The sequence below is a fragment of the Cornus florida genome, unplaced genomic scaffold, assembly GCF_030987335.1.
Source record: "Cornus florida cultivar Cherokee Brave unplaced genomic scaffold, ASM3098733v1 CherokeeBrave_3.0.0_Hap2_Chr02, whole genome shotgun sequence".
Taxonomy (NCBI): domain Eukaryota; kingdom Viridiplantae; phylum Streptophyta; class Magnoliopsida; order Cornales; family Cornaceae; genus Cornus; species Cornus florida.
The window spans coordinates 57759529-57774741 of record NW_026775572.1 but is presented as its reverse complement, the minus strand read 5'-3'; the positions used below and the strand labels follow the sequence as shown (position 1 = coordinate 57774741).

Genomic DNA, 15213 nt, shown 5'->3' with positions numbered 1-15213 from the left:
AGTCCGCTTTTGATGACTTTTGAGTTGCTAAAACCATATTATATATATATATATATATATATATATATATATATATATATTGTAGATAAATTCTGTCTATATAAGCAAGGGCTAGTAGTATTTTCTCATTTCTTAAAGTAGAAAGTTCGAGGGTTAAGTCCTAGGGGACAAAGCCGGTCATGGTTTTTAGAATTACCACACATTTACTTAGAAAAAAAGAAAAAGAAAAGAAAGAGAGCGCATGTCCATGTGTCTATATGTGTGTGTGTGTGTAGTTCTTTAGAATTACTACACATTACTTAGATGTTCAATAAAAAAAATTTACAACATAATTTTCCAATATATGTCTGGGATTTGATGGCATTTGAATTTAAACCAAGTTAAATCAATAGAAGGGTTTCTTCATTTGTCCATTTTGGTGTTGTCAATGAGAACATGCATTTTTGACAAGAAGGCATCTAAATAAATAATAATACTCACATAATGATATACATTATATGCACACTAAAAAGAAAACAAATATTCTGTTTCATCAAACAACTTAGGGGGAAAAAAAAAAAAAAAAAGAGAGAGTAGTGATACTTTCACCGATACTTGTTGTGAAAAATCTTATATCTTTCAATTTTTAACCCTTTTCTCCTTAGAAAGCTAGGCACTCTCACTGAATTTGCACCCCATAGACATTGGACGGCGAGTTCCATCCAATGACTACGAGGGCACGAGCTGTATGCGAGTGCCCTCCTAGACTTGCTCTTCACATTCGCGGATTATTCGTGTTCTTGGTGCCTTGGAATGGTGGATGGTAATGATAGAAATTTGCCTCAGGCCATCCTGCAAAGCTCTTCAGTAAGAGTAACCTCCAGTTTTGACATCTGGAAAACCTTTCAGGTTACAAAAGAGACGATGTATTGAAGATGACAACCGAGCAGATTCTACACATTCAATCTTTACATTTGCCGATCAGGATGACAAAAGAAGCTGTCAGTTGCCCCTGTTTCAGATGCATGGCAAAAATAATAATGATCTACTAGTTCTAAAGTAAATGACGTTCGAAACAAATCAACAATGAATGAATTCTGCATGTCAAAAATAAAATAAGATAAAATTGACAAAGGGAAACATAACATAAATAAATACTACAGGACCACAAAAATCTCATCTTCATTGTTTTTGATCAATCATTTTTTCTGTCGTTTAGGCGAAGAACTGAACCAAGAGAATTCTCTTTCTTCATCATCAATCGAATCACTGTCGCGATATATAACTTGATAAAAGTCTCTTTCTGGGGGTTATTAGTTATTACACCTTTTCTTTCGAATTATTTCTTCGATTAAAGCAGAAGCAGCCATGTAACAACCAAGAGTTCAAAATACGATTTCATTCGAGTCAAACCATGTTGAATAAAGTGTCGAGGGTCGTTTATGGAGATCTACCGAAGACATGGAAGACACAGCGCGAAGAACATAGCAGAATATATGCATCCTGAATCACACATTTAGGTCACAGGTAAAATGACCTTAGAATGACCCCATTTGACCTAATTTGATCTTGGTTGGGCTCATAAATATGTTTTAAAAGTGTCTTTGAATAATAGGTTGCAAAACTTAAGCTTTAAATGTTTTTCGAAATTGGATCTCAAACTAGGAAACAATAGTTGTTGATCGAATGGTCCATGGATGAAGCAGTTTTCAGAGGGGATCAATTGAATGGTTGATTGGTAGAAATATTCCAGGTAATTTTTTTTTTTTTGTAAAAAAAAAAAAAAAAAAAAAAAATGCATCAATTGAAGTGTTGATCGATTGAATGTTGTCTAGGAGGCTTCGATCGATCAAACCTATCAGACATGTATTTTGGTAACTCTCTCAAAATATAATGTTACAAGGTTTTGACTTCCTAAAACATATGAGACTCCTATATTGGCTATAAATATGGGATTATAGCCGGTCTAGATATGAGTCTAACATCTCTAATCATCAATAAAGAGAGAGAGACCTTGAGAGTGTTTTACTCAATCTGGGGTTTCCATAGACTATTCTATAATTTCTGTGTGACTGAATATTCATCAAGGAGAAGATATCAATCCGATCCAAAGCAACTAAGCTAATCAAAGCAGACATGGACAAGCAATCACCAAATAAGCAGGTTCGTGAAGAGCAGAAGCTGTTAACGAGTGGATGAACGACCTGGAGACTTTTGGGGAAAAGGTTCGGAAGTCATCTATGTCTAAAAGTAACAAGGAGTTTGAGGGTGAGTGATTTGTTAACCTAATTTGAGGGTGTGTGAGAGAAAAGGAAGAAGGGGATCGTGTCTAGTCCCCACAAAACCACTAAACCAGGAATTTATTATTTTGTCATTCAAGTTCTAGGGATAAGGTTTTTCTTCCTCTTATATTTTTTCTACTCAATTTAAGGTTAGGGATTCTATCTTTTACTTTTTATTTTTTATATCCGAACTACTATTATAACTACTTTGTAGTAATTTTAACTTAGTGTAAGCAATTGTTATATATGTGTGTGTGCGTGTCTGCATAAAAGGCTGTGCAGTCCCATTTAAATTAGGTCCACCAAATAGCCCATATTGTAGTTCACAGTGATGTAGGACAAGAGAGTAGCCTTAAATAGCTAAGAACTCAAGAATTCAGAAGTTGAAAGTTCAAAGAACTAGGGCTGAAATTTGGAGGTTCGATAGTAGAAATGTAGAAAAACAAAGGAGAAGTGGTTGGAAATTCAAATAAACAGATTGGTAGAGAGAGGATTGAAAACAACAAAAACCTATTGGAATCACTCCAATAAGGCCTAGGCATCAAACCTAGAGAAGGCCTCACACGCTCATAATTTGTGAATCACTCACAAAGAAATCTCAAAGATATTTTTATTCATTTATTCACTGTACAATCGGAGTTACATGGTATCCTTTTTATAACAACTGATGACCCTTGGATTACCCCACAATCAAGGTAATCAATAGTTGACGCTAGCATAACTTCTTCCTTTTTTTTTTTTTTTTTTTTTTTTTTTTTTTGATAAGTAAAAGTTTATTAGAAAAGCGTTCAAAAGTGGAACGCGTCCCTAATACACAAAACGAAAATTGAACCTAAGGACCAATAGAGTCCAATAGATCAATTAAGCCATCAGTCGAGGAGCAAGCGCTTCCTCTTACATAACAGAAAAGAGAACGGAGAAAATGGATTTTTAAATTTGCCAAAGACGATTCATTTCCTTCAAAATTTCTGCTATTTCTCTCTCTCCATATACACCACCAAACACAGTGTGGAACAATCCTCCAATAGTCACGAACATGACCTTTGACTGGGCATTTTCTCCAAGCGTTAATCAGTTGTATGGAGGATTGAGGCATTACCCACTGAACGCCAAAAATGCTGAAGATGAGATTCCAACAATCGTACGCCATAGGACAGTGCATAAGAAAATGAACTGGCTCTCCAAGTTCAGCACTTCTCAGGAATGGTTCCAGAAATTGGAATAAATCTACGAGCAAGCGTTGAAAATAAGGCCACCCCTTCTCGGAGTTTCTTGTCAGCAATTCTGGCACGAAACTAATGTGACTCAGCAACTTAAGCCACGCAAAGCTAAATGCAGGAACTTTAAGGGGATGCAAAGCATGGAATGCATTTGCAAAAGCAGTCAGAAAGTTACCACCATCAAAGACAGGTCTAAGGGAACGCAGGTCCAGCAGCAAGTTCAGGAACAACCCAAATAATGGCCTTGGATCAAAAGATGTTGTCTTCTCCTCTGCATCTTTCTAAATAAATGTTACGGTTGCTGCCAAAACCTTAGGCAGAAGAGAGAGTTGAATAGATCCATGGTCAACAGAGCAGAACTTGAGGATTGCAAAGACAAGTTTTGCATCTATATCGGTAGCATGGAAAGACAATGGTTGTACTTGTTTAGATGATTGCAAAGGATCAAAACGAATCACCTCAGAAGATAGGTAATGTGATATGGAAAGTTCCATGAGGTGGCAACGGAAACGGTCTGATGTATCATCCCCTTTTAGAAGTCCACTGTGCTGCAATTGCAAGACATAATGGGCACAAGCTGTGTCATTTGCATGAGGAAGTTGACATATCCAGCGCCACTCTGCAAATAGCACGGAAACCTGCTCACGAAAACCAGCAAAATCTGGTTCCACTGGCTTTGGGACATTATAGTCTTCCCTACCAGCTGCAGAATGGCCAGCAGTGCTTTTGTCTCTGGGTGTTCTGGTGTTATTCTCCTTCCTGACAGGTAAACCGCCAATGCACTAATGCTGGCAGAAGGATTCCTTGCAACCTCAATCAACTGTTGCAATGACTTCGGAGAACTAGGCCTAGCTGCAAGCTTTGCCTGTGCATCAACAAGAATATGAAGTTCCAAAAATGACACTAGAATCATTGATCACCAACATCTGAATAAGGGAAATTGCAAACTCAGTAGCAGACTTTTTCCTACCAACATCAATTAGTCTTGCCATATGCATGTTGTATTCCGTACGGTATAGCAAGTCCTGGTGTATAAGACAGACCAAGAATTATAACCGTGTTAAACTTCCTCTCCTCATCTGAATAAATCCCCAGAATATAAGTACTATTATCAATTCAAGCCACTTTGAATGGTTGTGGATATGGTCGGATGGACAGTTTGAGATGCTCAACATTTAGGTTGCCACCGCCATCAATAATAGGCTTCCGAGCTTGGTTTCCACAATGAAATTGCATCTGAAAATTAGAGGTAAGCCACCCATCTTCGTTTTCAACTTCAGGGTCTTCAAGGATTCGGGCTGTGGAAAGTTTGAGACGTTTAACCATGGATGTGGAGACAACATTAGGGCTGCCACCGCCATCAATAATAGGCTTCTGAGCTTGGTTTCCACAATGAACTTGCATGTCAAAATTAGAGGTGAGCCGCCCATCTTCGTCTTCAACATTACGGGCTGCGAGGATGTGCCTCCCAATAGAGATGGATGGAACATTCTCTTCATCCTCTTCCGGACCATCAGTGCTGTAGGTTTCATGGTCAAGCAGGTTCTCATTAACCTTGCTAGCCATAGTACTCTTTCCTTCAGGATCAGCCATGCTAGAGAAAGATGGTTTTGATCCATCATTTGGCAGCATTGTTGTTGTTTGTGTGCGACAAATTCCATCACTTAGCTTCTTTGTAATATCTACAGCAACATCATGTGGCTCATGATGATTCACCTCTAATGAATTTCTTGGAAACTCCAACATGAGATAGAGTGGTGGATCAGCCTTCAAATTACGCCTTTGCAGAGAGTGTAAAGGCTGTTGTTGCTCGCGGTTTCTGCCATCATTAGTACCAAATGCAGATCCTTGTTCAAGGGCTGCCGATTTGTTAAAAGGCTGCGAAATTCGAGCTCCTATCTTATCGCATCGAGCATTCAGCCCTTTAAATTGTTTCAGAATATGTGACAACAACTCAATCTTCTGATTATCATCCAATGTTTCATCGCTAGATCGAGTAAACATAATGTCTACTTAGGCTCTGATACCAAAAACTGATGTAGGACAAGAGAGCAGCCTTAATTAGCTAAGAACTTAAAGAATTCAGAGGCTGAAGTTCAAAGAACTAGGGCTAAAATTTGGAGGTTCGATAGTAGAAATGTAGAAAAACAAAGGAGAAGTGGCTGGAAATTCAAATAAACGGATTGGTAGAGAGAAAGGATTGAAAACAACAAAAACCTACTGGAATCACACCAATAAGGCCTACGAATCACACCTAGAGAAGGCCTCACACACTCATAATTTGTGAATCACTCACAAAGAAATCTCAAATATATTTTTATTCATTCACAGAGTAATCGGAGTTACATAGTATCCTTTTTATAACAACCGATGACCCTTGGATTACCCCATAATTGAGGTAATCAATAGATGACTCTAGCATAACTTAAGTAACAAAAAACTTAATTGATGCAAATTACCATAATAATGCAATTAAACCATAATTGATGCAATTTACCAAAATTATGCAATTTGACCAAACCCCCTAATTATGCAAGACTCCAAGTGGACCCCACTTCATCTAACTTGTGCCAAATTAAACCTAGAGCCTTAGAGCCCTCCTTGCCACACCTTCTATAATCTTTAAAAGGCTATTGCCACTGTTCTCTACCACATAGACTCAAATTCCATTAAAATACAAACAAAAAATATATATGTTTGTATCCAAAAGTAGAATTGTTATCTAACCAAACATCTCCAAGAAGAAGATAAGATTGCAATCTTATCTCCTCTCCCTCTTCCCCAGGTTCATTAACGACTGTTAGGTTCTCTCTCCTCCATCCGAACGTCTCTCTCATCTCCTCCATCTCTTAACCTCTCTCTCTCCCTCACTCTGTCATTCATGGCTCTCGTTCTTCTCTCTCTCTTCCAGCCGTTGCTCTCCTATCTCCTCCATTTATTCACATATTTAAATATCTTATATCACTTCATATATTATAGTTTGAATGAATACACACAAACATACACAGATATATACGTATATATCTCTTCATCTTCTCTTTTTTTTAAAAAAAAAAAAAATTGAACCGATGTGTCCTCCGGCGTTTCTGACCTATGAAAAAAAAAAAACAAACAAAAAAGGTGTTAAAAAGGGGACACTTCTACATAGTGTCGAACATGTGTCTGAGGTGTCCATGTCGAACATGTGTCCGACACTGGTGTGCCACCCCTTTTGGACGTGTCAGTGCTTTAGAGCACAAAACCCAATAGCATTCGTGAACATATTGGTGCTCTCTCACAAAACTCAATAACATTCTTTTTTTTTTTTCTTTTTTTTCTTTTTTTATAAGTAGGACTGTATCAAGAATATAGCATTTATATGACCATATTGGTGATTGCATTTGCATTCATAATATTATAAAACAAAAACTTTTTTTTTTTTTTTTTTTTTTTTTTGACATATAAAAATACATATTTTTTTACTATCATATCCTAGTTGTACTAGTATCTTTTTTTATTATTTTTTTATTTATAGATTTGTCTTATCGCCGTATCCATGCCGTGTTGTATCCCTATCTCTTAAATAAGTGTGCTTCATTGAGAATAGCCATTCTTTCAGCTCTTGGTAACTTTAAGCAGGACACATTTTGTCAACCCAACTTTAGATCATGATACTTATATTGCATGACAAATATCATTTGATTGGAATCTAATCAATTATATTATATTTTCCTTGATAAAACATCATAACAAAGGTATTAATTTGAGTGACATTGATGGGACAACTCTCAATCTCAACTTAATTTAAATGTTGTCTTGCATGACAAGAGAGAGACATTCAATTCAACAATTGAATTTCCAAAAGGTAACCCTTCATGAAATTATTAAGGGTGTTAGAGGTCTAATTTCACACACATTGATCAATTAAATATTTATTATTATTAACACTCGCATACCCACTTTACCCCTATGGGTACTTGGACTCTCGACCTTCTACTTGGAAAGCGAGGAAGTACCACTAGGCTACAACCCTTAGGGGTGTAAGAGGTCTAATTTCATTCCATCTTTTAATTTATATGTGTGAGATAAATTCCTATTCTAAATGACAAAGGCAAATAAATTCGATAATAGGGTTAATGATTACAATGTTAGCAGAACTCGTGTACATGTATTGAGTTCAAGTATGTATTCGAGCGTCCGGTATATCAAATCCTCAGGTATAAGAACACTGCTAAATAGTCATATTATTTAATAATTTCTTTCACTTGCTGAAGTAAACTAATGTTTCTATTTAACGTAGTGTTCAAAATAGGCATTTAACTTGTTTTGCACCAATGATATAATAGAATTGAATTATTGGATAGGCTTTGCAAGTACATGTCCAACTAAATGTGTCAAACACATATCCCATACCCTTGTCCAAGTGTCGTTGTTTGCCATGGATATTTCTCATACTTTTGAAGAGTCCATGTAATATATATAATTATTTACCAAAATTACAGGCATGAATCCAAATTTAGAATATGTTAGTGTGTTTTCCATAAGACATTACATATCTCTGTCAATGTCTACAAGAATGAAGAATTAAGGTAAGTAATGATAAGGGGAAAGCAAACCCATCATAGTTACCTGCTGTTCACAGAGACAAGATGTTTCTTTCCTAGTACTGATGTGTCAGATTAAAATTCTCCTTTTCTGAAACTGCTCTTCTACTTCAGTGAGTTACATTAGCATCCAATCAACTTTGTTCCTGAGTAAAGCAATAATAAAATAACATAAATCACAATGTCATTTGTAATATGGGAACTCATTCATCAAAACCAATGATACTAACATATTATTGGAAAGACAGTCCATTCAAATTTGTAATTTTAGTATCTACATTTGTTAAAACAATTTTTTTTTTTTTTTACTGCTGCTAGCATAAGGTTGACACAGACAGATACATTAAAGTTCAGCAGTTCAAAAAACAATTGTTAGTTGCAGGAAAGGACTTCATAGGTAATAGACCAGCAAATGTATGTAAAGTCGAAGGCAACATGAGATACCTGAATTCTCCTTGGCAGTAATCATCTTACTCTTCAACTCTTGAGCAGCATCAGTCATGCCATGGGCATTGTAGGCTTGGATCATGGTAGCAAAGGTGATATTGTCTGCCTTGCAGTTTCTTTCCTTCATTTCCCAGAATAACTGCCCCATTTTTTCCACATCACCAGCCTGACCATAGGCACTGATGATACAGTTGAAAAATGGTGTATCCAGAACTACATCAGAATTATCTGCTTGCCTCATAATTGAATCAACCTTATTCAAAAGCCCAGCTTTACTGTAAGCGCTTACAAGAGAGCAATAAGTTATTGAATTGGGCTTCATTCCTTGATGCTTCATTTTCAAGAAGAATTCTTCCATCTTTTCAATATTTCCAGCTTTCCCAAAGGTTTCTATAACTATATTAAAAGTAACAATCGTTGGGGAGAAGAACCTTTTCCTCATAAATTCCATAACAGACCCCATTTTCTCATACATGCCAGCTTTACCATATGATTTAATCAGGATATTAAATGTTTTAACATCTGGCTTAATCCCCATTAGTTGAAATTCTTCAAACCATTTTTCCATTTTCTCTATCTGGCCATAATCCCCATAAGCCCCAATAACTGAATTAAATGTGAAAACATCTGGAAGGCACGTACCACTTTCAATCATGTCCATCAATGAGCTCTCCATCAGTTCAAACAGTTTAGCCTTACCGTATCCATCAATTATGGTATTGTATGTGACAGTGCCACATTCAATTCCCAGGTATGACATCTCAGTGAGTATGTGTTCGATCAGATCAAAGCGTTGAAGTTTAGTGCAACAGTTGATAAGGATCGAGTAAGTATATACATCTGGTTTGCAATCACAGACTGACTTCATCTCATCAACAGTCTGAAACGCCTTATCAAGGAGGCCACTGAGTCCATATGCACTCATAAGTGCAGTGTAAGCATCAATTGTGGGTCGAAGCCCATCAGACATCATGATCTCAAAAAGCAAGCTTGCCTGCTTGGGCTGCCTACATTTACCAAGCATCACCAACAGCTTCGTGTATGTTTGACATTTCGGCTCATACCAATGTTGCTTACGAAGAAGATCGAAAATCTGTAATTAGGAAAAGCGTATATATCTCAGAATTAGTTACAAATTAAGAAGAAATTATACAGCATATAGATAAAGTGAGACCAAAATGCCAAAAGTAATACTGGCTGTCACATTCAAGATTTTGCCTGGTTAAAATGTGATAACAAATTTTTGCTTAGAGATTCCTATAGTACATATGCATAAACTGAGTGTGGAAAATGTGACTGCCAAGATGGATGCGCAGCAAGGCAAAAAAGGTTAGAATTAGAAAACACATTTGCAGGGTGGTTGAAATAGCACCAATTGTAGATAAAATGAGAGAAAATTGATTAAGATGGCTTGAACGTGAGCAAAAGAAGACCACTAAATGCACCATTAACAAAGAGTGAAATGGCCCACGTTAAGGCCAATGCTAGGGGAAGGGGAAGATCAAAATTAACATGTAGAGTTGGTAAGGAAAGATATGATAACATGTAGTTTGACTGAAAATATGGCCTTAGATAGAGCAGAATGGAATAATAGGATTCATGTAGCCAACCCCATGTAATTGGAAAAAAGGCTTTGTTTGTTGTTGATGTTGTTGTTGTGGATTCCTCCGGCACAAATCAAGAAAAACTTATTACTTCCTGGTAAAAATCATTAAGCCAAGTGATTAAACAACAAGAGGCACAGCAACATATACATAACATAACCCAAATATAAAGCATTTAGTTCTAACGAGAGTTCTTCTATTCATTAGTAGGATTTTTCAATTTGAAGTTTTGAATTGAATTCTATTATTTATAATATTTTCTTATTTTGGAGATTTCTTCACTAACTAGAGCAAAATAACAATAAAAAAGGACTAATAGTAAAAATTAAAAAAAGAAGAAACAATCTTTCTTTTCCTTCTACATTGGTTTAGAGAGTCAGAAAGTAGAGAAATTCAAAATAACCTCTAATTAACTGCAAAAGAAACAAATCCATTTAATATTTCTCTTTTGTTCAATTGTAAGTTAAAATTTACTGGATTACACTATTGACGCAATCCCACACACCCAGGAGTGGAAACACAAAAGACAGCAAAGTTACTTCCATAAACTCATAACATTTACCAATTCAATGAGAACACAAGGCATAATTTAAACATTTGCAACAAGAAAGAGTACCAAACAATCCAATAATCACAAGAAACAAATCCATCTCATTGGCTTCATCTTACAAGGAAAAGGAATCAACAAATATGTTTGAAACTACAACATATTTCACAGACCCATAAACCAAAACACAAAAAATAATCATATATATAAAGAACCAAAAAAAAAAAAAAAACACAGAGAGTAAAAACGAGAAACCCGCTAACCTTGAGAGCTGATTCCCACTGATTCTTTCGTATTGCATCGTCCAAAGCCTCCAAAACCGCTTTAGGCCACAGACGATTGTATTTCGTGGAGTTTGCTTTTCTCTCAATGGCTTTAATGGCCGCCTCCGTTCTCAGAATCCGCGAGAGTTCTTTCTTGGTTTCCCTCTGAAGCCCTTGAGAGGAATTATCAGAGCTTTTCTTGGCTGCTTGAACTAACAATGATGGTGGTCTTGATGGGTTTGCTGTTTCAGTGAGGACTTTTAACGAACGAGTGGTGGATGTCAAGAAAGAGGACGACCAGCTCAGTTTAACCGAATCAAGAACGTGAAGCTCCATGGTTATGGGAGTGAAATGGAATTTAGAAAGCTTGTTGGAGTACAGAAACGAATGGAGAGAGGCGCAGGTTAGCACGATTGGGTGACTGGAGCTCCATTGGCACAGGTAGTGGAAGTCGCGCTTCTGAAATTCGGTTTGTTTCCTTGGAAAGTGGATCAGAATTCAGAAGAGTCGATATCTAAAACCCAATCGGATAATTCATGGATTTGGACAATGGGCTTCAGTTTGAAGATGCTGGGTAGTGGGCCTCCACTTCTTTTGGGTTACTTACTGAATTTGTACACGGCCAAATGGGCCTCCTTGGGCCGCTTTTCTACCTTACCCATTTAATTATTTACACTACATGTTAAGACACAAATAGTGAAAATTTGAGCGACGGCGCACGTGAGAGCGGGAGCGAAACCTGAGAGTGACACCTGTTTAAAAGGATTATGTGACTTAGCCACCCACCTTACCTTACAACTGGGTTTTGAATGTGAATGGCAGATACATACATATGTGTGTGTATGTATATATATACACTTATCGATATTTATTGGTTTGAATGAGCCTCTTCTAGTGGACATTTTTATACTCCGTATGTCATTTGTGAACAAAGGCAGATCCAGGGTAGGCGGCCCACCCTCATCATACTATTTTAAGCCCAGCCCCCCCAAAAAATATATATATATTGATAATTCACAACAAATTAGTCCAATCCAAGATTAATTTACCCCATTCAAAAATGTTGAATCCGTCCTGATTTTGTGAAGGAGAAAAAAAGCACCGCACAATTATGGGGAAGGAGGGAATCATGAAAATATGTCTCATTTGATTACCAAACATCTAGTGGAGGTGGTGGTGGATGGTTGTCACTAGCTGGTGTGGGCCCTACTAAGGCAACCACACTTTCAACATTGAGACATATTACGAGTCCTATTGAGCATACACATGGAAAATGTTCCCAACTTCAAATACTTTCATTATTTCTTGTTGAAAAATAATAACTCTTTCTTATTTCATGATACATGACTAGGACATAAAGTTTGTTACAGTATTTGATATTTCCAAATCTTAATTTTAAGGTTTCATTTATTTTAATATTACCACCCAGATCTTGATGGGAATAAAAATAATAATGAAGGGATCGAGAATAGCATTTCCCTCGTTCTCACTGTGGGAATACAAAAAGTTGTCATTACTTGGTCAAACAACTTGACCTCAATGAATTACGTATCTCTGGGATTTGGAAAAGGTTGCGAGATTGGTAAATGTTTGACATAATTCATTTAAAATTATTATACATATATATTTACAAATGTTAATATTCAAAAATAACAATATAACATATTTGTTGGGTAAGTAATGTAAAAATAAAGACATAGGGGCAGCGATACCCAAAAAAAAAAGAAATCTGAACTTCTAGTTGAGGCCTTTAGTCTTTGATCCAAGGCACCTGTGCTTTTTTTGTTTTTTTTGGGTAAATAAAATTATTTTACCCGTGTTTTTTCCTTGCTACAGTACTACTGTGAGGGAGCCTATGATGTTATTGTATAGTTATTTTGTTCTCATTGTGTGTTTGTTTGTTTGTATAATTAAAATTATTTTACCCGTGTTTTTTCCTTGCTACAGTACTACTGTGAGGGAGCCTATGATGTTATTGTATAATTTTTTTGGGTAAATAAAATTATTTTACCTGTGTTTTTTCCTTGCTACAGTACTACTGTGAGGGAGCCTATGATATTGTATAGTTATTTTGTTCTCTTTGTGTTTTTTTTTTTTTTTTTTTGAACTTGCTTTTGAAAGTGATTTTTATTTATTTATTTATTATTGATGTAATTGTTTGATTGTTGTTTCTTGGAGCCTATGGTGTTACTGTGTAAGTCATTTTGCTCCCATTATTATTATTTTTTGGCCTGCTTTTGGAAGTGGGTTTTTTTTGTGATTTAATTGTTTGTTTCTTGTTTATTGTTGTTTATAACTTGTAAGTGGTATCTCTCTTTGTTTCTGCTTGGTTGTTTTGTTGGGAATAAAATGTTACTTGGGGAAAAAAATAAAATTAAAAATACATGCCTTGCATAAAATGTATAAAATCAATCCATTGTGTGACAGATGGAAAGGAAAGTAAGACGGAAAGACTACAAGGAAATGAAAAGAAAAGGGTGGAGCCGATTTTCTTTGTTTTAAAAAAAAAAAAAAAAAAAAGGAAAAGGCGCAAATCTCTCCCTTGCTACCCAAAAATAATGATAATAAGTTCTACACCCAACAAAATGAACCCATTTGTTTACATTTATTCATTTTTTTTTTTTTCTTGACGTTTTGCTTTTGACTAAAATAGAAACAGTGTTTTTGTTGTAAGAGTATTTTAGAAAAAAATTAAAAATACGTTTGGAAACGATATTTTGCAGTGAAAATGTCGAAAACAGAAACATACACAGTAGGGGTGCACAAGGTGCAGTTTGGACCGGTTTAAGAGTTTTTTAGAACCAAACCAATTCTAACGGATTCATAAAATTTGGAATCAAACTGAACCATTTGACCAAATGAACCAAACCAAGCCAAATCGTGAAAAGACCGGTTTGGTTCGGTTTCACGGTTTTTTTTTTTTTTTTTTACATAAGTATTCATATTTCAAAATCTACATATACAACAATAAATCAAGTTACCAACACATTTAGAATTATTAATATCTTCAAAACTTTCAATTCATTATTCTTTATCACTTTTGGAACTGAAGTAAATAAATTCAGAATTGCTAGTAACCTAATACATTTAGAATTACTAATTCAACAACAAACATTAGTCACTATATAAAAAAAATAAAAAAGAATCATCTAATAAATTGATAAAAAAAGAGTGGATCATGTGATTAATAGTTTGTACAAATTTTTAAGTGATTTGGATTGTAAAATTATATTATATTATATATAATGTATAATTTAACATATGAAATATATATATAAATATATATATAACGTAACGGTTCGGTCCAGTCTAACCCCTCAAACCATGACCAAACCATATCTTCACGATTTCCCAAATTTAGAATTGTGACCAAACCAAATCATTATTAGCAAACTAAATCAAACTGTCCGGTCCGGTTTGATCCAGTTTGTATTTTCGATTTGACCGAATTTTTGTATACCCTAAATGCACCGTTATGATTTTGGATCATGAACATTTGCCAAAATAAGAAAAAATATATTTTTAGTATTTTGATTTTGGGTCACTGTTCACGTATTGTTTCAGTACGGTATAAAATAAAACAAGATCACACCAAATATGATTTTATTATTAAGATCAGTATTGTAATAGTCCAAAAATAAAAATAACACAAACAAGATGCATACCAACGGAGCAATCAACTTCGGAACCGGTATTGTCTTCTCCCGAACTGCATTGTTTTCCTTTGAATGATACAATTTCTTGTGAAAAATAAAAAAAACAGAAGGCTCGTAAACTATTTGACGGTGCCAACTTTTCAAATACTCCGTAGTGATGGAAAGTCAAGGACCATTCTAGAAGAAGAAATTTCAAAACACTGTAAAATGAATAGGTAAAAGTCAATGAGAATTGCGTGATTTAATTAGGTTAATTAATTAATACATTAATTGAATACGTAACCAACACAATGAATAACAATTGACCTGTCACCGGCACGCGGCGAATATTGCATGCCAATTCAAATCGACGACGCGGTTTCTTTACCAAGTCCTAATCGTTACAAAGTACTAAGAATTATTTCACGAATGCCCTTATATTCTGCTATATTTATGTTTAGCCCTTATATTCCGCTATATTTATATTTAGCTCCTGATACTATTTGTATCTACAGTTTTTACCATTATAATCATGGATCAGGATTTCTTTTTATGAAATTCCTTGAGGAATAAAGGCAATAGTTTGTGGTTGAGCTTAGACAATGAGAAATATCCCAAGTCCATAATTCAAATCGGGATAGAGAGACACGGAC

General features: G+C 35.5%; 1 protein-coding gene across 4 annotated transcripts; it reads right to left on the bottom strand.

Moving 5' to 3' along the window:
* Positions 1–436: 436 nt before the first annotated feature.
* On the bottom strand, positions 437–11424 carry LOC132295075 (pentatricopeptide repeat-containing protein At3g53170). 4 transcript variants are annotated; one of them, XR_009478306.1, is made up of 5 exons: positions 10926–11424; positions 8509–9604; positions 8090–8210; positions 3657–5514; positions 2984–3545 (listed from the first exon to the last, which is right to left on the bottom strand). XR_009478306.1 is itself a non-coding variant. In XM_059793151.1 (3 exons), the coding sequence occupies exons 1-3, from the start codon at positions 11259–11261 to the stop codon at positions 8188–8190; spliced, it is 1455 nt and encodes a 484-aa protein (XP_059649134.1). In that variant the 5' UTR covers positions 11262–11424; the 3' UTR covers positions 6578–8187. The 4 variants fall into 4 exon arrangements, 1 of the variants encoding a protein (XP_059649134.1); XR_009478304.1 differs by lacking the exons at positions 2984–3545; positions 3657–5514 and adding an exon at positions 437–991; XR_009478305.1 differs by having other exon boundaries at positions 2984–5514.
* Between the last annotated feature and the right edge of the window lie 3789 nt (positions 11425–15213).

What these genes read in the sequence shown, in the direction of transcription:
- LOC132295075 (XM_059793151.1), bottom strand. Translation starts at nt 11,261, where the DNA reads ATGGAGCTTCACGTTCTTGATTCGGTTAAACTGAGCTGGTCGTCCTCT. An exon ending in AGTGGGAATCAGCTCTCAAG is followed by an intron (nt 9,605 to 10,925) that starts GTTAGCGGGTTT and finishes TCCTAATTACAG; the next exon opens with ATTTTCGATCTTCTTCGTAA. An exon ending in TACTGCCAAGGAGAATTCAG is followed by an intron (nt 8,211 to 8,508) that starts GTATCTCATGTT and finishes TGCTTTACTCAG; the next exon opens with GAACAAAGTTGATTGGATGC.